This window comes from Caretta caretta, chromosome 4 (genome assembly GCF_965140235.1).
Source record: "Caretta caretta isolate rCarCar2 chromosome 4, rCarCar1.hap1, whole genome shotgun sequence".
NCBI classification, from domain to species: domain Eukaryota; kingdom Metazoa; phylum Chordata; order Testudines; family Cheloniidae; genus Caretta; species Caretta caretta.
Genome location: NC_134209.1, coordinates 116,890,001 through 116,912,436, shown reverse-complemented (window position 1 = coordinate 116,912,436; position 22,436 = coordinate 116,890,001). Strand labels below are relative to the sequence as shown.

General features: G+C 44.1%; 1 protein-coding gene across 4 annotated transcripts in view; it reads left to right on the top strand.

Annotated features, from left to right (window-relative positions):
• STIM2 (stromal interaction molecule 2) overlaps positions 1-22,436 on the top strand; it is a 145,455-nt gene that overhangs the window by 99,317 nt on the left and 23,702 nt on the right. For all 4 annotated transcript variants that reach the window (XM_048848667.2, XM_048848670.2, XM_048848669.2 and 1 more), the window contains exon 3: positions 4,753-4,867. In XM_048848667.2, coding sequence (XP_048704624.2) covers positions 4,753-4,867 — 115 coding nt within the window. The remainder of the gene's footprint in view (positions 1-4,752; positions 4,868-22,436) is intronic.

The window sequence follows — 22,436 nt, the reverse complement described above, 5'->3', positions numbered from 1 at the left end:
GCCCTTGCAAGTATGTTTAAATTTAATTACATTTGGGTGGTTGTTGCCAAGCAGTTCGGCTATGTTCAATTTAGACCAGATCCTGTGCTCCACTGAGGACTAAATCAAGAATTGCCTCTCACATTGTGGGTTCCAGGACTAGGTGCTCCAGGTGTGTCATTCATGATGTGTAGAAATTTTATCTCTGCATCACATCCTGAGGTGACACGTACCCCGTCAAAATAGGGATAGTTTAAATTCCCCCACTGTTGTGTTTTTTTGCTTTTGTAGGCTCTAATTTCCCTGAGCATTTCACAGTGATTTCAATATCCTAGTCAGATGGGTGGTAGAATATTCTGACTGCTATACTCTTTTTGAAGCGTGACATTTATATACATAAAAAGATTCTATGGTACGGTTTGAGGCGTTTAAATTTTTACTGTATTTGATGGTATGCTTTCTTTCACATATAGTGGCAGTGCTCCACCCGCAAGACCTACGGTCATTCCCACATATTTTGTATCCTGATATTCCTGTGTCCCATAGATTATCATCATTCCACTAAGTTTCTGTGATTCCTGTTATATCAATATCCTCATTTAATACCAGGCACTAAAGTTAATTGATCTTAGACTTCTAGCATTTGTATGCAAGCGCTTAACTAAATATTGACAAATTTTCTATCTGCCTTCATGTGATGTTATTGAATGGGACTTTTTTTTCCCCATTTGTCTATTTCTCTTCAGTTCCTGCCTGTACTTTATCAATTTCTATCCCCTCCTCTTTACTAGGATATACAGTATCCTCTTTAATAAATCCTCCTCTAATGGATGTCCCTGTCCAAACCATGTGCACCTTTGCATCTGTCAGCTTTCCTCCAGTCCTTTCTTCAACCTTTTAAATTTTACAGTTCAACAATCTGATTCGGTTTGTTTAGCTGGAGCCCATCTTTCCTGTGGGCTCCTCTGTTCCCAAAACATTCTCCAGTTCCTAATGAACTTAAATCTTTCCTCCAAACACCATTCTCTCGTCTATATGAAAGCGTAGGGAAGGGAAAAGTCACCATGATGTGCGGCAAAAGAGGAACTATAATAGGAGTGAAAGGATTCCTTCAGGAAACAGTAACCATGTGGCCAGACGTAAAGATTGTAGGGACCGAAGGGGCAGATTCTCTCACAGGCCACATAGTGGACCAAAGGATACAGAACTGCTCTGATCAGAGTGAGGGGGACAGCTAAGACTTGAGACAAAGTTCAGCAGGGCTTTCATCATTCTGGTCTGCAAGATCATCCCCAAGTGTGGAAGAGCCTGAGATGTTTGCTTGTTCCTACAATGAGATATGGCAATTGACCTCAACCCCAGAGGAAAACCTTTCCCCGCATGCAACCTCAGTTATGTCTTTGACTCCATTTCTCTTTGTAGGATGTCAGAGCAGGAATTTACACAGGGAAATTGCTTGCTGGCAATTACTCCTGTCATAGACCTCCTTTTCTCCCATTTTCCATTTTATCTTCTTGAAAGAGCTGCTGCCTTGTGTTTGTATCTTTCTCCTGATTTCTTTTCTCCCTCCAGAAGTGTTGGTCTCAGGGTAAAAGTGGGCAGACTGGGCCCTTTTACAAAGGACTTAAATGACAGATTCTTTCCCCTTGGCCGGATTAAAGGAATTGGAGACGCCAGGCACACCCTCCCTTGGGCATCTCGTTGCACCACAGCCCTATGGCCCTGCGCTGTGTTCTTTCCCTCTTGTCCCCTGCTTGGTGTTTTAGTGGTAGGGTGCCACTCATGAAGGATTGGTCTTATCATGAAGAAGGGAGGACTCTGCCTGCACCCAGCTGAGCAGAGGACGTACTGCACAAGAGGACTGTGTGGAGTACTCACCACCTCAATATAGCTTTGAGGTGTCATTAGTGAGGTCGTGTCCCCCCTACTACCCCCGAGTTGTCTGCCAGGGTGATGTTGGCAAGGACCCGCATACACAGGAACCCCTGTTTCAAGGAAGTGGGGCGGGCTACCAAGTGTTCGTCTCTCCCCACCCCCTTGTGAAATTAATGGCTACCCCAACTCTGATTTCAACCTGATGAACACACTCTCTGACTCCCATGTTTTGCCATTTTACTCTTTCTTCCCTCATTCCATCTTGGCCTTTCATTCTTCCCTCCATCCATTCCATACCTCACACTTGCTGCCACCTTCACCCCACCCCTCACTGTTCACCTCCTTCCATTTTCACTCCCTTTCACGCACAGGCTTGTTAAACTTGAGCTCTGTCATCATTCCACAAACAGAAAAAGAGGTGGTGTGAGAGAGGAAGAAAAGGGCAGCTCGGAGGCATCCAGTCTCCTCGCCAGCCCTGAAGCAGCTGCAATGGTGTCTGGACCCCTACTCCGGAACCAGCCAAAGAGCTTGGAGCATCAGTGATGGCCTCTGCTAACCCTGGCCAGTCATGAGCTATTAGAAGCTAGTCTTCTTCCCCTCTCCCCCACCTAGCTGCTGGGAGGAGCTGCAGTGGATGTAGCTCATTTTCTTCCCTAGAGCACCCAGAGTGCACTGGAGCCAGCAGGGGTTTTCGCTAGGACATTGCTGCCAGCCTTGCTGGATTAATTTAGGGAAGCCTACACTGGCACTTTACAGCCCTGCAACTTTCTTGCTCAGGGGTGTGAAAAAACACACCCCTGAGTGCTGCAAGTTTCAGCGCTGTAGACAGTGCACCAGCGCTGGGAGGTATTCCCCTCATGGAGGTGGGTTTTTTATAGCTCTGGGAGAGCTCTCTCCCGGCACTGGCACTGCGACTACACACCGCTTCAACGTTGCTAGTGAAGACATGCCCGAAGATAGAATATATGGGCCAAAGGTGTTAACAACCCAGTCAGTGTCCAGCATTAAACAGTATTACAGTCCGGGGTTTGTTATACAGAGATGTCAGCCTGCTTGGTACGATGGCACAAACACCACTAAAAATCCTTTAAACCTTTTATTAAAGATAAAGAAGAGAAGGAGAAACTGTATGTCAAGTATAAAGAAGGGCTTTCATTTTAATAGCATTTCTTGTTCCCTTTCCCTTTAGCTGGAGAGAGTTTTCAGAAGGAGAATCCCCATTGTTTGACAGTCTTAGATGGTATCAAAGATGTTAATAGCTCCTCTTTTGTGGAAAAGAGAACTTATTTGAGATGGTCTGGAGCTGTTATATCTACTGCTGTTAAAGTCCAATCCTGTTTCATCTCAGCTGCTGATTTGGGATTCAGCTGGATCTGGTAGAGCAGAGATAGTCAATAGGCGGACCACAGGCCAAAGCCGGACTGCCATATGCTTTTGAACAGCCCTTGAAATCTTTTAATTTACTTATTTTTTAAAAAAATAATTTTCTCTGGTTTCTGGTCCTTGACTGTACCTTGACCAAGAACTTTGGACCTTGACAAAACATAATAGACTACCCTTCTGGTAGGGGTCCTGATGTCATCTGGATACCTCTCTGTGGCCCAGCCTGGTCAGGGCATCTTTCAGGATCACAGGGAATGAAGGCCAGGGCTCCCAGGAAATGGTGGTGGTAACAGCCATGATGGTGAAGCTTGCTTCAGTAACCCCTGTCTGTTCTTCCCCTTATTCTTCCCACAGAGTCTTTCTTTAGGGACCCATAAAGGGAACAATGGTTGGAATAGCCCATCCCCGCATTATTTTGTGCACCAATTAGGCCTAATATCCAACACAGCAATTTTGGCTCATTAATTTCAGATTCCACATCTCTTTTTACCAAGCATGATTTTAACATAGTCCTTTAATCATATTAACTTGGCTCTTTTTGTTTTGACTAATTTAGTCTTTCTGTCTCCCTTTCATACATGTTTCCACCAGCATTTATTGATTATTATAACATTTTATGAAATTTCATATACTTTTTACAATTGAGCCTACAATTAGGGTAAACTGGTAGGCCAAATGATCACAGCGGCCCTCATCTTAATTTTTCTTGCTTGTACATGTCTGGTAAATGGTTTTAGTACCTATTTACTAGTGATTTTGAAGTATTAAACTAAATGACTGTGGTACACATAAATGAGCAAAATACACTGATACATAAAATCCCACTTTTTAACAAATTTTATGTGCTTATTAACATTCACATGTTAGGATTTTGCCAAAGGCTTCTTGTACATTATTGCAAATTGTAGGTTTACTATGTACTATTTATGTGCATGGAATATAAGCATTCTCTTGATCGTGCATCACAAAAAAAATAAACCCAGGGCTGAAGATGAATTGTATGTTAACAAATGAGGCAGAACATGATCTTTTGCTGTCTAGTCAAAAGTCTTTGAGGGGTGGGAGAAAGCTAACTATTAGTTTCATTTAACTGGTATAGCGGGATTCAAGATGGATAAATAATTGCTGATTTGTAAAGAACTGGCACACTTTCAAACCCTATCATGTGGGCTTGCCTTTAGACAGGTGAATGTCCATAGAACATAAAAGCATGAGATAGGATATTTGTGGTGACTAGCTGTTAATCTTTGGAGTACGTTAACCACACTGTTAAACTTGACTAATAGCCTCACAAGTGCAACATTGTTTTCCCAAGGTTTAGTACATTCCAATTCAAAATTTATAAGAATGTTGAATTAATTATGTAGGTTGACTACTTTAGAGGCTTAACTAAATTGTGCCATTTGTACAGGGCAGATGCAAAAAGCATCTCTACTGATCTACTTCCAGTTTCCCTGTTAAGAACTGGGCTTGTTTGCTGTTAGAATTTAACCAAACTTTCTTTCTCTTTCTCAGTTTATCAGAGAAGACATGAAATATAAAGATGCTTCCAATAAACACAGCCATCTGCACAGAGAAGACAAACATATCACCATTGAGGATCTGTGGAAACGCTGGAAAACCTCTGAAGGTAGGAGTCAGGAATACACCGTTTCCAGATCCATGTCTTGGTTTTTCAGGTAGCCCAGTACTAAATCCAGACTTGCTTGAAGTAAAAGTGATCTTGAGATAAGTGAAATGCAGCTATTGGCATAAAATTACATATATTTAGGGCCCTACCAAATTGATGATCTGTTTTGATCAATTTCACAATCATGGGATTTAAAAAATCATATATTTCACGATTTCAGCTATTTAAATCTGAAATTTCACAGTATAGGAGTCCTGACCCAAAAAGGAGTCATGGGCGGACACAAGGTTATTGTAGGGGGGCGTTGCGGTACTGCTACCTTTACTTCTTCACTGCTGCTGGCAGTGGCACTGCCTTCAGAGCTGGGCAGCTGCAGACTGGTGGCTGCTGCCCAGGAGCCCAGCTCTGAAGGCAGGGCCCCACCAGCAGCACAGAAGTAAGGGGAGCAAGGTATGGTATTGCCAGTCTTACTGGAACAGAGATGGGTTGAACATTTCAGTCAACTACGGAACAGACCGTCCTCAGTTGAAACAAGTGCTATTAATCAGATACTTCAAAAGCCTATTTAGCAGCACTTTGACTCACCACCCTCACTTGAAGCAATAGAAAAGGCAATCAGTTTGATGAGCTCAGGAAAGTCCTTGGGCAGAGATGGAATATTGGCAGAAATATATAAATCTGTGGGTCCAAAAGTGGTGGTAACACTCCAGATCCTTACTGACATCTGGGACAGTGAAGAAATGCCACAAGACTTGAAAGATGCCATAATTATTCCTTTATTTAAAAATAAAGGTAGCAAAATGATCTGTGATAACTACCTTGGGGGATCTCTCCTGTCTGTCGCTGGAAAAATCTTTGCTAGTGTCCTCTTGAACCGACTGATTTAATCTGTCTCAGAAGCCAATCTACCTGAGACTCAGTGCGGATTCAGACCTGGTCATAGCACCATAGACATGATTTTCAGTATCGGGCAAATACAAGAAAAATTTGTCGAACAAAACATGACTCTGTTCAGTGTTTTCATCGATCTGACAAAAGCATTTGATACTGTTAGTAGAGAAGGATTATGGATGATCCTCCGCAAACTTGGTTGCCCACCAAAACTGGTAAAGCTCATTCGTTTATTTCATGAGGGGATGCAAGGTCAGGTACTTTTTAATGGAGATCTCACTGACTTCTTTCCTGTTTCAAATGGAGTCAAACAAGGCTGTGTCCTTGCCCCCTGTACTGTTCAACTTCTTCTTCACCTAAGTTCTCAACCATGCTACAGATGGGCTCAACAGAGGCACATACATCAGATACAGACATGGTGGCTCAGTTTTCAATGTTACAAGGCTTAAAGCAAAAACAAAAGTAACAGAACTACTGCTAAGAGAAGCACTCTTTGTGGATGATTGTGCCCTCATAGCGAACACACGGAGATCTCCAGTGCATCGTAGATCGCTTCGCTGAAACATCAAAATTGTTTGGCCTCACACTCAGCCTGGAGAAGACTGGTTATTATCACCAATTATCTTCACTGCGGTGTGCCATATCCCCAACCTAGTATATCCATTAGTGGAAACCAACTAAAGCAAGTTGACAGTTTTACCTATGTTGGCAGCAACATCTCCCATGATGGGTCTCTTGACAAAGAGATCACAAACAGGATACAGAAAGCTGCTCAGTCATTAGGAAAGTTTTATGTAACAAAGTCCTGAAATCCCACAACATAACTCTCTCAACAAAAATAAAACTTTATAATTCTTTTTTGCTCACATCTCTCCTCTACTGCTGTGAGACTTGGACACCATACAGATGGCATATCAAACAGCTAGAGGCCTTCCATATGCGGTCTCTGCGTGCCATTATGGGGATCTGCTGGCAGGACAAAATTACCAACGTGGAGGTTCTTCAAAAATCAAATGCCATAAGCATCAAGGCCATGCTGATAAAAGCCCAACTACACTGGGTTGGACACATCATTGGGATGCCTGAATATCGACTCCCCAGAAAAAATTTAAATGGAGAATTGGCACAAAGACACCGGAATCTAGCTAGCCAGAGATGTCAAGAGTAACAAGAAGGGTTTCTTCAGGTATGTTGGCAACAAGAAGAAAGCCAAGGAATGTGTGGGCCCCTTACTGAATGAGGGAGGCAAACTAGTGACAGAGGATGTGGAAAAAGCTAATGTACTCAATGCTTTTTTTGCCTCTGTTTTCACTAACAAGGTCAGCTCCCAGACTGCTACGCTGGGCATCGCAAAATGGGGAAGAGATGGACAGCCCTCTGTGGAGATAGAGGTGGTTAGGGACTATTTAGAAAAGCTGGACGTGCACAAGTCCATGGGGCCGGACGAGTTGCATCCGAGAGTGCTGAAGGAACTGGCGGCTGTGATTGCAGAGCCATTGGCCATTATCTTTGAAAACTCGTGGCGAACCGGGGAAGTCCCGGATGACTGGAAAAAGGCTAATGTAGTGCCAATCTTTAAAAATGGGAAGAAGGAGGATCCTGGGAACTACAGGCCAGTCAGCCTCACTTCAGTCCCTGGAAAAATCATGGAGCAGGTCCTCAAAGAATCAATCCTGAAGCACTTGCATGAGAGGAAAGTGATCAGGAACAGCCAGCATGGATTCACCAAGGGAAGGTCATGCCTGACTAATCTAATCGCCTTCTATGATGAGATTACTGGTTCTGTGGATGAAGGGAAAGCAGTGGATGTATTGTTTCTTGACTTTAGCAAAGCTTTTGACACGGTCTCCCACAGTATTCTTGTCAGCAAGTTAAGGAAGTATGGGCTGGATGAATGCACTACAAGGTGGGTAGAAAGCTGGCTAGATTGTCGGGCTCAACGGGTAGTTATCAATGGCTCCATGTCTAGTTGGCAGCCGGTATCAAGTGGAGTGCCCCAAGGGTCGGTCCTGGGGCCGGTTTTGTTCAATATCTTCATAAATGATCTGGAGGATGGTGTGGATTGCACTCTCAGCAAATTTGCGGATGATACTAAACTGGGAGGAGTGGTAGATACGCTGGAGGGGAGGGATAGGATACAGAAGGACCTAGACAAATTGGAGGATTGGGCCAAAAGAAATCTGATGAGGTTCAATAAGGATAAGTGCAGGGTCCTGCACTTAGGACGGAAGAACCCAATGCACAGCTACAGACTAGGGACTGAATGGCTAGGCAGCAGTTCTGCGGAAAAGGACCTAGGGGTGACAGTGGACGAGAAGCTGGATATGAGTCAGCAGTGTGCCCTTGTTGCCAAGAAGGCCAATGGCATTTTGGGATGTATAAGTAGGGGCATAGCGAGCAGATCGAGGGACGTGATCGTTCCCCTCTATTCGACATTGGTGAGGCCTCATCTGGAGTACTGTGTCCAGTTTTGGGCCCCACACTTCAAGAAGGATGTGGATAAATTGGAGAGAGTCCAGTGAAGGGCAACAAAAATGATTAGGGGTCTGGAACACATGAGTTATGAGGAGAGGCTGAGGGAGCTGGGATTGTTTAGCCTGCAGAAGAGAAGAATGAGGGGGGATTTGATAGCTGCTTTCAACTACCTGAAAGGGGGTTCCAAAGAGGATGGCTCTAGACTGTTCTCAATGGTATCAGATGACAGAACGAGGAGTAATGGTCTCAAGCTGCAGTGGGGGAGGTTTAGATTGGATATTAGGAAAAACTTTTTCACTAAGAGGGTGGTGAAACACTGGAATGCGTTACCTAGGGAGGTGGTAGAATCTCCTTCCTTAGAGGTTTTTAAGGTCAGGCTTGACAAAGCCCTGGCTGGGATGATTTAACTGGGAATTGGTCCTGCTTCGAGCAGGGGGTTGGACTAGATGACCTTCTGGGGTCCCTTCCAACCCTTATATTCTATGATTCTATGAATCAAGGCTGCCCCAAAAGTGCTACAAGGACAGCATCAAGAACAGCACACGCTTTGGTGCAATAAAACCAGATGATCTTGAGAAGGCTGCGTTAAATAGATTGGCATGGCGACGTGCAACACTCAGCTTTTCAAGCCTTTGAAGAGGACAGAAATAATCTATTGGTAGCTGCAAAGAAAAAGCGTCCTATTACTGCTGTAGCTACCAAGATGCTCACCAATGACTGCCTGCCCAGTCTGCTCCGGAGCATGCCCGTCACTCTTTGGACTTCAGAGTCACTCCAGATCCACAAAAGGGGAGAGCATGAAAACGTTGTCATTGAACTGACTAACTGCGCACGCAGACGCACTGTCATAAATATAAAGGGAAGGGTAACCTCCTTTTCTGTATACAGCGCTATAAAATCTCTCCTGGCCAGAGGCAACATCCTTTCACCTGTAAAGGGTTAAGAAGCTAAGGTAACCCCGCTGGCACCGGACCCAAAATGGCCAATGAGAGGACAAGATTCTTTCAAATTTGAGGGGGGGGAACAAAGGATTTGGTCTGTCTGTGTGATGCTTTTGCTGGGAACAGATCAGGAATGCAGCCTCACAACTCCTGTTAAATTAGTAAGTAATCTAGCTAGAAATGCGTTGGATTTCCTTTTGTTTAATGGCTGGTAAAATAAGCTGTGCTGGATGGAATGTATATTCCTGTTTTTGTGTCTTTTTGTAACTTAAGGTTTTGCCTAGAGGGATTCTCTGTTTTGAATCTGATTACCCTGTAAGGTATTTACCATCCAGATTTTACAGAGATGATTCTTTTACCTTTTCTGTAATTAAAATTCTTCTTTTAAGAACCTGATTGATTTTTTCATTGTTCTTAAGATCCAAGGGTTTGGGTCTGTGTTCACCTGTGCAAATTGGTGAGGATTCTTATCAAGCCGTCCCCAGGAAAGGGGGTGTAAGGCTTGGGGGATATTTTGGGGGAAGATGTCTCCAAGTGGGCTCTTGCCCTGTTCTTTGTTTAAACGCTTCGTGGTGGCAGCATACGGTTCAAGGACAAGGCAAAGTTTGTACCTTGGGGAAGTTTTTAACCTAAGCTGGTAAGAATAAGCTTAGGGGGTCTTTCATGCAGGTCCCCACATCTGTACCCTAAAATTCAGAATGGGGAAGGAACCTTGACACGCGCGCATGCACTTCTGTACTGCTGGCTGCAGAGCTGGGCCCTCCAGCAGCAGCTGCCACTCTCTGGCTGCCCAGCTCTGAAGGCAGCAGTAAGGCTGAATTCCTGCATACCATGTCACCCTAACTGTTGTTTCTACCATTTTATCCAGTATTTGTGCATTATTCCCCAGAAAAGATTCTAGCTTCTAACCCTATCGGGGTAGCATTGTATACTTTCAGTTTTTCTTGAAATATAAAATATCCCAATCTATAAGCCACAATATTTCTGTTACGTGCTAAAAATATTGTTCTACCATATCCTTGTTCTCAAACACCAGACACGATTCATATGGACCTGCATAATACCCCTCTACATTTTTATAGGGTTTCCCAGTAGGGTGGTGTCTGAGCACCTCCCACTGAAGTAAACTCAAACTTGTCTTTCAACCCTTGCAGCATGAACAAGCTTACAGATATTATTGGAAGTTTAAATAAATAGAAATAAAATGAGAAGATGCTACTGTGTTCAGAGGGCTATTAGTGGGACACTAAATGGAAGAGAGGTTTGTTTCTCTTGTTTTGGTAGGGCGTAAATATATATATTTTTAAAATATACGTTTGCTGTGTATTTATGTTGGAGAAGACAAGTTCAAAGAAATGTACTTTGCATTTGGAGCAGAAGGTGAAGAGGTTTGTGATAGTCCTTAGTTTCCAGGAGACTTCATTTCACAGTCTCAAACCAGCCCCCAAGAAAGTTCTCTGTCCTGCACAGATGAGATTTACCCTTATTGTAGAGAATTCCCTAGTGGCAGAGGAACAAAGTTGTCAGCCATGGTCTTCATCCCAGAGCTTTAGGTATCCTGGGCCCAGACAAGGGAGATCCTTGAAGTTAAAGACTGAGACCTTGAACTTGATTCAATATCCTATGAGAAGCCAGTGTAGAAAGAGGACGACAGGTCTGATGTGCTCGTGGTAGCCCACGTTGCTGAGGAGATGCAGTTCAGTATTCTGTACTACTTGGAATTTCCTAAATGCAGAAGATTTCATACACAGGTCTACTGTCACTTCCCTGTCATACTACAGCAATGCAAAGGTGTGAATAACCGAGGCCAGGCCATGATTTGCAAAGGTGTCCGGAGTCTGCAAGCCTACTAGAGATGATGGGAAGTGTTACTTGCGGATATTGCTATGTGAGGGCTTCGTGTCAGCAAGGAATCCAAGACTACTCCTAAACCACCGACCAGACTGATCAGGCATGGGTGTGTACCTTCAACCAAAGGAGATCGTACAATGGTGGCAAATTTCTCAAAATGCTTTCCTTTGCCCAATATCATTATCTCTCTTATTCTGGTTTAGCTTCAGCCAGCTGCTGTTCATCCATGAAGTGGTCTCTTGTAGGCATTGGGCTATCTTAGTAGTAGTGGTGTGGTTGATGTGGTGAAGGATAAGCAGAGTTGTGTCTCATCTGCATATGCTGGCACTTGAATTCATGTCTAATCGGTTCCCCTAGTGGTTGCATATAGATGTTGAATAGGACTGGTGAAAAAATGTATCCTTGTGGGACTCTACAAGTGAGGGGGCTTGAGGTAGAGGTGCAGTTTCCCATCCTTGGGAATTGGACGTGTCCCTCCAGGAGGGCTCATACCATTTTAGCACATTACCATGAACTTTTGCCGTTTCTCTCAGGTGAAAGCTGCAAGAATTCCAGGAGAATGAGAATGAATGTCTGCCCTCTATCCATTGGCAGGAGGAGATCATCCATCAGTGCTACTAAAGTGGTTTCAATTCCATATCCTGGTCTGAATCAAGATTATTCCAGGTCTAGAACATTAGCTTCAATTAGATGAGCTTGTAATTGGCTTTGGCTGGCTTCTCTATGAACTTGCTCGGGAATTTGACATTGGCCAGTAGTAGGCTTGAGCTGATTTATCTGTTTAGTTCTGAATGCATCAAGCATGGTGTTCATTCTTCTTTTCTCTGGCCATGGGATCCAGTCTTGGTGCAATTGCTGTGTGAATAAGTCTTTCCCTCTTTTGTCAGCTTCTTTTTTTCCTAACTGAATCAAATTGCTGCTGTGTGAGGTCATTGTCATAGAAGAAGAGATCTCTGAGGTAGCTAGCTCCAGTACCAACCTGATCTCTGAAAATCAGTACAGTAGCCTTGAACTAGACCCTGTTTAATGGGGAGCCAAGTGCAGTGAGTAATGAATCAGGGTGATATGTTCCTGGTAATCTGTGCTGGTGAGCAGGCAACCTGCTGCATTCTGTAACAGTTGTAGTTCCCTCAGGGCATTGGGCTTCATTCCTAACTATAAGGAATTGCAGCAGTTCTAATCTACCCTCATTTAGATTTCTTCTCTCCTTTCTTGATACACAAAGATTACTTCAAGTCTGGCAGTACAGTAGTAGAGCTTTTTTTTAAGAGGATAAATAGGAGGGCTGGTTATATGTCATGCTTTGTGATAGGCTGCCTTGCTTTGGACTGGCATTGCACAGCAAATGTTCTTGCAGCAACTGGGAATAAATGACATACCAACGAGAGATGCTGTGGTTGCATTTCACATTCTTGATCGTTGGTGGTCTTGGGTTTTAAATATCCAGATAGTGGAAATGCACACAAGCCAAACATTGCTAAGGATGCATTACATGACACTGAATTCCATTCCAGACAGGACTAATACAATATTTCAGACCCCATTCTTGAGAAGAGGAAACTGAACTATCTTTTGTAATATTAAGCCATTGAATTTCTGAAATATCAGGGTCACTTCAAGTAAATTGTTACTCAATTCAGCTCCATTTTGTGTCATTTTCTTTGCTCTTGGTCAGAGCCATCCCTTGGGTACGGCAAATCAGGGCTACAGCCCTGGGCCCTGCACTTTGGGGGGCCCTGTGCTTCATGAGGAGGTGGGAGGGGAAGTGATGGGCAGGCGAGGAGGAGCCCCCCACCAACCTCCCCCTCCCTCCAGTGCCTCCCGCTGATAAGCTCTTCACTGTGTCTGGAGGCGCTGGCTTGGAGGGGAGAGGAGTAAGGGCACAGCACGCTCGGGGGAGGGGCAGAACTGGGCAGGGAAGAGGTGGGGTGGGGTCTTGGGGGAAGGGGTGGAATGGGGGTGGCGCCTGGGCGGAGCTGAGGGGGAGCACCCCCCAACCACATAGAAACTTGGCACCTATGTCCCGCACTCCCCTAGGAACGGCCCTGGTCTTGGTATTAGAATATATCCTAGTAGCAGCAACATGTCCTGTACTGGTGCTCTCGATGGCAGTGCTTGCTAAATGAAAATGCGCTCTGTAAATTCTACTGAAAAGTCCTGTGACGTACATGGCGTATATCAGGTACAGTTCATGTTTCTCTGGTATTCTTCCCAGAGTTTTGGGGGGACATGGGTGGACAGATTTTTAAGGCTTCACGTGGTTCTGGTGTCATTCTGCTTTTGCTACATACTGACACCATCTGGTTTAGAGTCTTGCCCCAGAAAGAAGGGGGAGAGAGGGTAAACTCCATGAACCCCAAATAAATAGCTAAAGTGACCATAAGCGAGACTTCTTCTAGGCTATACAAGATTTATCTATAGTAGATAGACTATATCTATAGTAGATAGACTATATAGGAGAACAGTGTGCAATATGATAAACCGAATTATTTCCCTACGCTTAGAATAGGGAACAATTAAATAACTTCAGCTTCTGTGGTATGGTAACTGTCTGTAAATGCTGATGTTATAATAGCAGCTACTGTCGTAGTATAGCAGGTGATGCAGACCGAGGTGAATTTCAGCCAGCATTCACTGTTTGGTTTTCAGTACAGAACTGGATAAGCCCTGTATGTGTCACTTCTTTTACCCTCTCATGCTCCAATGTACTTGGCCCTCTGTGCTGGGTGAAAACTGTAATTTACAGGAAGAGTTTAGAGTGCAGTATGAGGTGCAAGAATGAGCTTGTGTACTGAGCAGAATGTTGACTTCTGTTTCAGAGATGGCGTCATTAGGGCAGTAAACTTTTTCTCATATTAATAAATGTTCTCTATCCAAGCATGTTCAGTTATATGAAAACCTGTTCTCATGTGTGCCACACTCCGAATCGTCTTGGGAGGCATAGCTTCAGGCTCTTCAAGGAAGGAGGTGTTACCCCAACTGGAAAATCTGTTCTTTACAGCCTGAGTTTGGAATTTTACTGAAGCAGGATTAGTTGTCATGAGTGTCAAACAGGTAATCCCTGCAAAGTCTCCAACAGATTCCACAGAAAATTAATTTTGTGGTAAATAGAGCCCTCAGGGTTTTACTGATTAATGAGCTCCTGTTGTGCAACTTACTTTGTGACTTGCCTTAAGTTGCTTGGCATGATGAATAACTCTATAACCTGATTTGGTTTTTGTTGCAGTTTCTGTTTTGTGTCAGACATGCTTCAGAATTCTAAAGGTTGTGAAAGGAATTAGACTTTATCCAGGTCATCCAAGGAATGTAAACTCCATGAACCCCTAATAAATAGCTAATGTGACTATAAGGCAGACTTCTTCTTGGCTGTACAAGGTTTATCTATAGTAGATAGACTATATAGGAAATGAATTATGTTTTTTTCTCTTTACCAAGGGACTGTGGCTTTGTCTTCAAAGTTACCCAATGAAGTGGTCAAAATTTCCAGTTTCTAGGGTTTTACTCACGAAATAAGAAAATTCTTTCTAAGCCTAAAGAAATTATGATTGAGAGAGAGGCCTGCTAACACATTTTAAAAGGTTTAAAACCTGTCTATACTAAGTGCTAACATACTTCTAAACACCACTTAAAATATAATACCAAGCATATTTTTAAAATAAAAAAATGAATCTTTTCCCTCATTTAGACAAGACCTAGGAGTGCCTGGAGGTTTGAGAAGCTAGCAGCCCTTTCTTGTAAGTCTTTCTCCTTCATCCTAGATAAGGACAAGGCCCATTTCCCACTCTGTGAAAAGCAAGAAAAAAATAATCCCAGCCAGCATGCTTGACTTTTTTTTTAGTTCATTATAACCTCAGTTTTCTGCCTTTTCACTATATTCATTCTTCTCCCTTTTCTAAAGGTTATATGACTAAATGTCAAGGTATGCTGACTAAATGTCTTATTCCCCCTTCTCTTATTTCATATGTTCCATACGGTGTTTTTGTTTTTTACCTTCTTTCTGCCCAAGTTTTTTGTTCCTAGTTTTCTATTTGGAAATTGGTCTTAACTTTGAAACACAAATGTGAAAAAATTATGTAAATCAGCTTAATTTTGAAAACGTCTGTCCATTAGAAGACGAGACTGCCAGATGAATAACCTGACTCTTTAAACTTTCCTCTGTTTAAATTGTTCAAATGTAACATCTTTATTGCTGCACCCTCTCCCGGTAATATTTTCCTTTCCACCGTATGGTGACCAATACTGCATGTTGTGTTTCATAGATCGTTCTTTGGTTCTTCACTTTGGTAGCAAGGTAATTTCTCCCCTCTCTGTAAACTGGTTTTCTCTTGATCATGTTCTCCAGTCTGGACTGACTTGTTGTTTACTGCTTGTTATGATAAGTAGGCAAACAGCTGTTGAAGCTTTTCCTTCCTAGTAAGAGGAGCTGCTTTAGATTTCAGTAGGGAATACTAGGGAATTTTTCCCTTAGCTAATTTAAAATTATTTATGAACTGAAACAAGAGAACTTGCGGAACATGTCAGTGATGTACCCAAAAGTTTTAAAAACCACAGGAGATTTAGGCTTTCAGATTGTTTTATATGAACAACAATAATTTATAGAAAGAAAAGGAGGACTTGTGGCAGTCTCTAAGGTGCCACAAGTCCTCCTTTTCTTTTTGCGGATACAGGCTAACACGGCTGTTACTCTGAAACCAATAATTTATAGGTAGGGACTACAATTTATAGGTATTTTATGTACTTTCTCTGCTCACCAGGTCCTCCGATTTGGATATATAGATTATATGTAGCAACACTCCAGGCTGTGGAGTTGGAAGATTTGAATGAGTGGACTTTTCTGCCTAGACCCTTGCATTTACAGCTACATCTGCCAAGCCAGATAGTCTAATCTGTGGTGCATATAGAATGTGTAGTGACCTCTGTATGGCAGTCCCTGCGGATCTCTGTTGAAGTGCTGACCCAGATATGGTTAGGGCCCTTTCAGATTGGGGTTGGAACTAATGTGGGAAAACTAACTTCATAGAATGCATTCTGAGATCCACCAAGGTGATGAAAAGATCTAGAAGTCTTTTCTCACTTTAGAGTCTTTCCTAACAGCCAAAGAGAGCTTGGAGTTCCTGAGTTAATGACAAGGGGGCTAAAGTCAGGGATTTTTTTCAGTAAAGCACCACTCAGCAGAAATTGCTTTCCTCCTCTTGGATCAACAAGATTTTTGTCTGATCTGCAGGCCTAAGTCAATTTCTGAGTGGAATTTATTACTGGGATAATTTTGAAGTGAGAAGACTTCATAATGTATTGATTTATTTGTAAGATTTGTTATTAATGTACTTGTCCTCAGAGCAGTGGGGTTCTGTAGTGCCACGAGATTCATCCGGTGGCGCCTCCTGCTGGTCATCCAGGGAATTAGCTCGCCAGCCTCTGGAGCACCCTCTGTCAGCCGGTGTCTCGCCTGTCGCTGAACCCCGTGTCCCTCTTGGACCCTGGTGCCCCTTTCCCTTGGGTCCTGCCCCCTAGCAATACCGCCACAGTCTCTGGGTTTCCCTCCCCGGGGAACCCCCAACCTCACCTCGCCTCAGTATATGGCTACTGCCAGTCACCACCTAATCTCTGTTCACTGGGGCGGACTGCAATGTACAAGCCACTCATCACAGGCAAGGGGGGTTTGGACCTGCTGCCTCCACCTACCCTTGGGCTGCCCTGTTGCAACCCCAGTACCCTGTCTTAGGCTGTCTGCCAGGCCTGCAGCCTGGGGCTTTACCAGTCCCGAAGCCTCCCAGCACCTCAGGTACCCTGGTACGCTCCCCAGCAGCCAGGCCTGTCTCTCTCCATAGCTGGAGGAGACTCTGTCTGAGTATCTGGCTCACAGCCCTTTTATAAGGGCCAGCTGTGGTCTGTTTGGGGCATGGCCCCAACTGTGCCTACTTGCCCAATCAGCCTGGGAGCTTCTGGGCTGTTTTAAGTCCCTCAGGGCCGGAGCAGGTGACCACCCCGCTACAGGTTCTCAACTGGTGGGCCGCAAGCAGGTTTCAGGGGGTCCACCCAGCAGAACCAGCGCTAGACTCGCTGGGGCCCAGAGCAGAAAGCCAAAGCCCCACCTAATGAGGTTGAAGCCCAGGGCTCTGAGCCCCGCCATCTGTGGCTGAAGCCAAAGCCTGAGCAACGTAACTTTGCAGAGGCTCCTTTGGCATGGGGCTCTAGGCAATTGCCCTGCTTGTTCCCCCTAATGCAAGCCCTAGATTTTGTATGCAGAAAACCAGTTATTGTGGCAGAGGTGGGCTGTGGAGTTTTCATAATGTGGTGGGGGGAGGGGCTCAAAAGAAAGCTGAGAATCCCTGCTCAGAGCATTAGATTAGTGAATTTTTGAAAATATAAATAAGCACTTGTTTCCTGAAATGTAATAAGAAAAATGTAACCCAGTTAGCATTGAGAATGGTGTACTGGTAGCCCAAGACCTGTACAGTATGTAGAGTGGAGGTAAAATCGTCGTAGCATGATCAGAGCTTTAGAGATGCAAACTTTCTGCCAAATTCTGCTTGGGACTTTAAGTTGGACCGAAGCAGATGTACCCATGTGTCCAAAAGATATGAGGAAACATAGTCAGTTCTGCACTCGGAAGTGTTTAGATTTGTATGCTGATTCACAGAGGTAATATTGTACAGTGCTTGGGGCTTTTGATCTACAAAAAATGAAAAATGTTGCAGATGCATGTTGCCTTGCTTTATTTCAGTTTTCAAACTTTCTTTGAAACTTTCCCTATACCAGGGGCCCTGTGACAACCACGATTTCACAGATGATTGAGAGAATAGCCCAGTACTGTGGGGTTTTTTTCTAGTGGGGCAGGTGAGGGGGAGGGGAAGCAGGCATTTACTCGTGCTGGTCTGATGCTCATTGTGACTTGTAGAGCCCCTCTCTGTTCCCCCTGAGCTGCTGCTCCAATATCAGGGTAGCTAGTGGACATGTGTCCCTCAGGGTGGCATTGGCTATGCACCTGTCCCCCTATACTCTGCCCCTCATTACATATTTATGAGCCCAGCAGGGTGGAAGTGGAAATACTGCAGGGAGATGGTTTCCAAAGAGTCTGGTATAAAGTGACTGCTGCTGCCCAGTCCTGACTGCTTTGCTCATGCTAGTCTGACCCACACTGACCTCCCCACACGCTGGGGAACATCTGGGTCCCCACTGTGCCATCCTGACTGACCCACCTGCCAGACTCGCCATCTGCTCCACCATCATAGGGACCAGGTATTGGACAGAGGGGGAGACCCAGGAGCTGGTAAAGGGAAAGTGACTGACCTGGGGACAAGTAGAGGGGGAACAGCTGGATATGAGGAGCTAGGTAGAGAGACTGGGGTGGATGGGACAGGTGGAGGGGTAGGTTGAAGGGTCAGAGTTAGATAATGGGAGGCTTGTCAGAGACGTGGGGGAGCTGGCCGGGATACAGAACTTCAAGGGAGGATGATGAGCGTCACAGAGCATGAGATGGTGTGGGCAAATGCCCATTTCTGCCTCCTTTCTGTTGGAAAAATCGCAGCCATTCAGGAGAGACACAGTAGCCAGGACCTCCACTGAGGATAGGATAGGAAGCAATGGGCTTAAATTGCAGCAAAGGTGGTTTAGGATGGACATTAGGAAAAGCTTTCTAACTGTCAAGAGTGGTTAAGCCCTGGAATAAATTTCATAGAGAGGTTGTGGTATCTCCATCATTGGGATTTTTAAGAGCAGGTTGGACAAACACCTATCAAGGATGGTGTAGATAATACTTAGTCCTGCCATGAATGCAGGGGACTGGACTAGATGACCTCTCGAGGTCCCTTCTGGTTCTATGATTCCACCACTTGGAACATGCATTTTCACGGCTGTCTGTGTTCCAAGTGGTGGTGGCGCTGGCTACTGTTCCTCACGTAAAACTGGCTGTGGAGCCTATCTACACTGCTGCAATTTTTCCAACAGTGGGGAGGCTTGTGCTGATCTCCTGATGTTGGAAAAATCGCATCGTTTTTTGTGGGGGGACCGGGCGGCCAGTTTTACGCAAAGGAATGTGGCAGTTACCGTTCACTGACTGCATTCTCTGTATATAGCCTTTAGAAAAATACTAGATTACCTGGACACTGCCGTGAATTTTAAAAACAAAACAAAATTGCAATTTACTCAAGGGCCTACCTTTACGCGGGTTAAAGGATTTAACACAGAAATCACAAAACCAAGCAACTGTGAAGTTTGTCATAAACCAAAGTCAGGAGTAGAATTTGCATTCCTTGCTGTAATTTCTTCCGTTACCAGTTTCACCTGTTGCATGGTCATTATGTGTGGTTCTTTTAAAAAAAACAAGAAGTTTTGCATCCACTCTGTGGAAAAGGGGTGTTCATTATGGATTTCATGTGTTGGATTCAGTTCTGTAACTGAACAAATCATACAGTTGTGTAATCTGCTGGATAATCTACTCTGTTTTGTCACATACATAAGAAGCTAGTGATACACTAAATACACTATCAAGGGGAGTAGCTTCCTCTGTTAAAGCAGCGAGCCCTTGGCTGGGAGGTACAAAAGGAAGATTATTCATTTTTGATGTATAAATAAAGTACTTATGTAAGTTTCATGGTGCCTTTTTAATGATTATTAAAAACATAAACCATGCAACAAGAACAATTCTAATGGGTAATCTTCCTGATGTATCAAAATATACCAGCCAAACAAGTACCCACCGAAAATACCCCATCCACCACCAAAGCCAACTTTCAAATGTTCTCCTCCACTCTAACAAAAAGAAACAGTGCCTGGGAGATAACTAAAGACAAATGACTACCACAGTGGGGTCTTGATTTCTGACAGTAACCTAAATTTGTGCTAGTTCAAAGCAAGAGGGAGGGTGAATTCCGAAGAGTCGGGCAACCACAAACAAAGCCCACTCAGCAGCCCCCTCTGTTTTAAAGATGAGTAGGCTCTATCATAAGCTCCTCTGCTGATCCCAGTGGTGGCAGTATCACACTGCAAGAATGGTGATCTCTCAAATGGGCAGCTCCCAAACCATGTAGGGCTTTCGATGTCCAGAGCAACCCCCCCTTGCATTTCTCCTGGGGACCCAGAGGCAGACAATACAGACTAATGAATGCTGGTGTCATGTGCTAACAACTGGGGTAGGTCTGTTCTGTTCCAGCTTTGATTTTTTTTTTCAGATGGACATTGGCGTGTGCCCAAATCCAAGTCCTTCAAGCATCCCTCTGGAGTGCCGAGCCTCTGGTCCATTGAACACTCTCAGAACTCTCATCCCTACTCCCAAGGGGATAGTACACACTAGCACGGCTGCTACTCTGAAAACTAGCTGACTAGATTCAGCTCAAGATTACCGCACTGCTTAACACACAGCATAGAATCATAGAATCATAGAATATAAGGGTTGGAAGGGACCCCAGAAGGTCATCTAGTCCAACCCCCTGCTCGAAGCAGGACCAATTCCCAGTTAAATCATCCCAGCCAGGGCTTTGTCAAGCCTGACCTTAAAAACCTCTAAGGAAGGAGATTCTACCACCTCCCTAGGTAACGCATTCCAGTGTTTCACCACCCTCTTAGTGAAAAAGTTTTTCCTAATATCCAATCTAAACCTCCCCCACTGCAGCTTGAGACCATTACTCCTCGTTCTGTCATCTGATACCATTGAGAACAGTCTAGAGCCATCCTCTTTGGAACCCCCTTTCAGGTAGTTGAAAGCAGCTATCAAATCCCCCCTCATTCTTCTCTTCTGCAGGCTAAACAATCCCAGCTCCCTCAGCCTCTCCTCATAACTCATGTGTTCCAGACCCCTAATCATTTTTGTTGCCCTTCGCTGGACTCTCTCCAATTTATCCACATCCTTCTTGAAGTGTGGGGCCCAAAACTGGACACAGTACTCCAGATGAGGCCTCACCAATGTCGAATAGAGTACTCCAGATGAGGCCTCACCAGTGTCGAATAGAAGCACTTAGATAGATTTGTAGTGAAAACAAGAATAAGTTTACTTTCATTTGAATCTCTGTTCTTTGATAATAAGTAAGCATATTGGAAACAAATGGTTATATAAAAAACAAAATTATAGCATGCTTTCTAGAGCAGTCATTTTCAACCTGTGTCCGTGGATCCCTGGGCAGTCTGCAGACTAAGATTTCCAAAGGGGTCTGCACCTTTATTTGAAAATTTTTAGGGGCCCACAAATGAAAAAGGTTGAAAATCACTATTCTAGAGCCTAAACTTAACTCACAAGACACTTCCCTGTCTCCTACAATATAGCTGACCCCAACTTCGTAGCCATCCTGGTTGAAAATGCTGGGAAAAGTTCCACCTTTCACAAGATCAAGCCCAGTTTGTCTTCCTAGACTGAAGAATCCCCAGTGTACCTCCATACCCCCAAAGATTCATTGTCTTTATCTGTAAATAGAACGGCTCTTGCTGGTTTTGTTTTTTCTGGTAGCACTCTGGAAATTTCTTTATTAGCATGTGACTCAATAGGCAAATAGTAAGGTACACAATTGTCAACCAGATAGATAGACTTCTCCAGATAGAAGGTGGGAGACATTTTTCTCAATGCTCACTGCCCCTGAATTATCTGCCTTTAACTCTAAGGCTTTAAGAACATAATTTTCAGTATACATACATAACTCCTACGTATTATGTGCATATATATTTTGCAATTATGATGATGACCATTGTGACACAGGCTTTCATAGACACCTTACATGACCACTTTTGGTGAACCTAAGGGATCCCTGAAATCTTATGTCCCCTGTGCCCTCTTGCCAGTGGGCATCAAGAGATTCTTGGGTCACATTCTTGTCTGTCCTTATCCGTGAATGAGGAAGTTCAAAGGCAGAGTTCTGTGCTGTGTGCCCTGTGCTGAGTTCTGTTCAGCTGCATTCAGGACTTTAGCTATGGGAGCATCCCAGCTGACGAATCCATGACTGGGTGTAGGAGGATGGGGCATGACAGTGGTCTGTGAAGTAGCTGGATTCCAAGACATAGATGATATCCAGTATCTTAAAGTGAACTTCTAATCTGAGTGACTGTTTAAAAATGGATGTTCATTGACTCACTGATTGGCATATCATAATATGTTCAGTTTACAAATATGAGATTTTTTTCCTAACTGCTTGCCCTGTAAACTCAAACTGGGCTCTAAAAGTCATACTTGGTGCTTTCCATTTGGCACACAGTCACTGTTTTGCAGGCACATTATACTCCGCTATAATGGTACAAGCCCACTGAAGGGAATGGGGTTGCACAGGTGCTACTCTAGATGCATTCTGAAGACCGTGGGGTTGCACAGGTGCCTTCAGTGGATGATTTGGCCTGCAGAGCCTTCCTTGCTGGTGGTGATGGGTGAGATGGGAAGAACTCTGACTCTGAGCCCAGGCTGAACTTGTGGGGCTGGAATTTAAGAAACAATC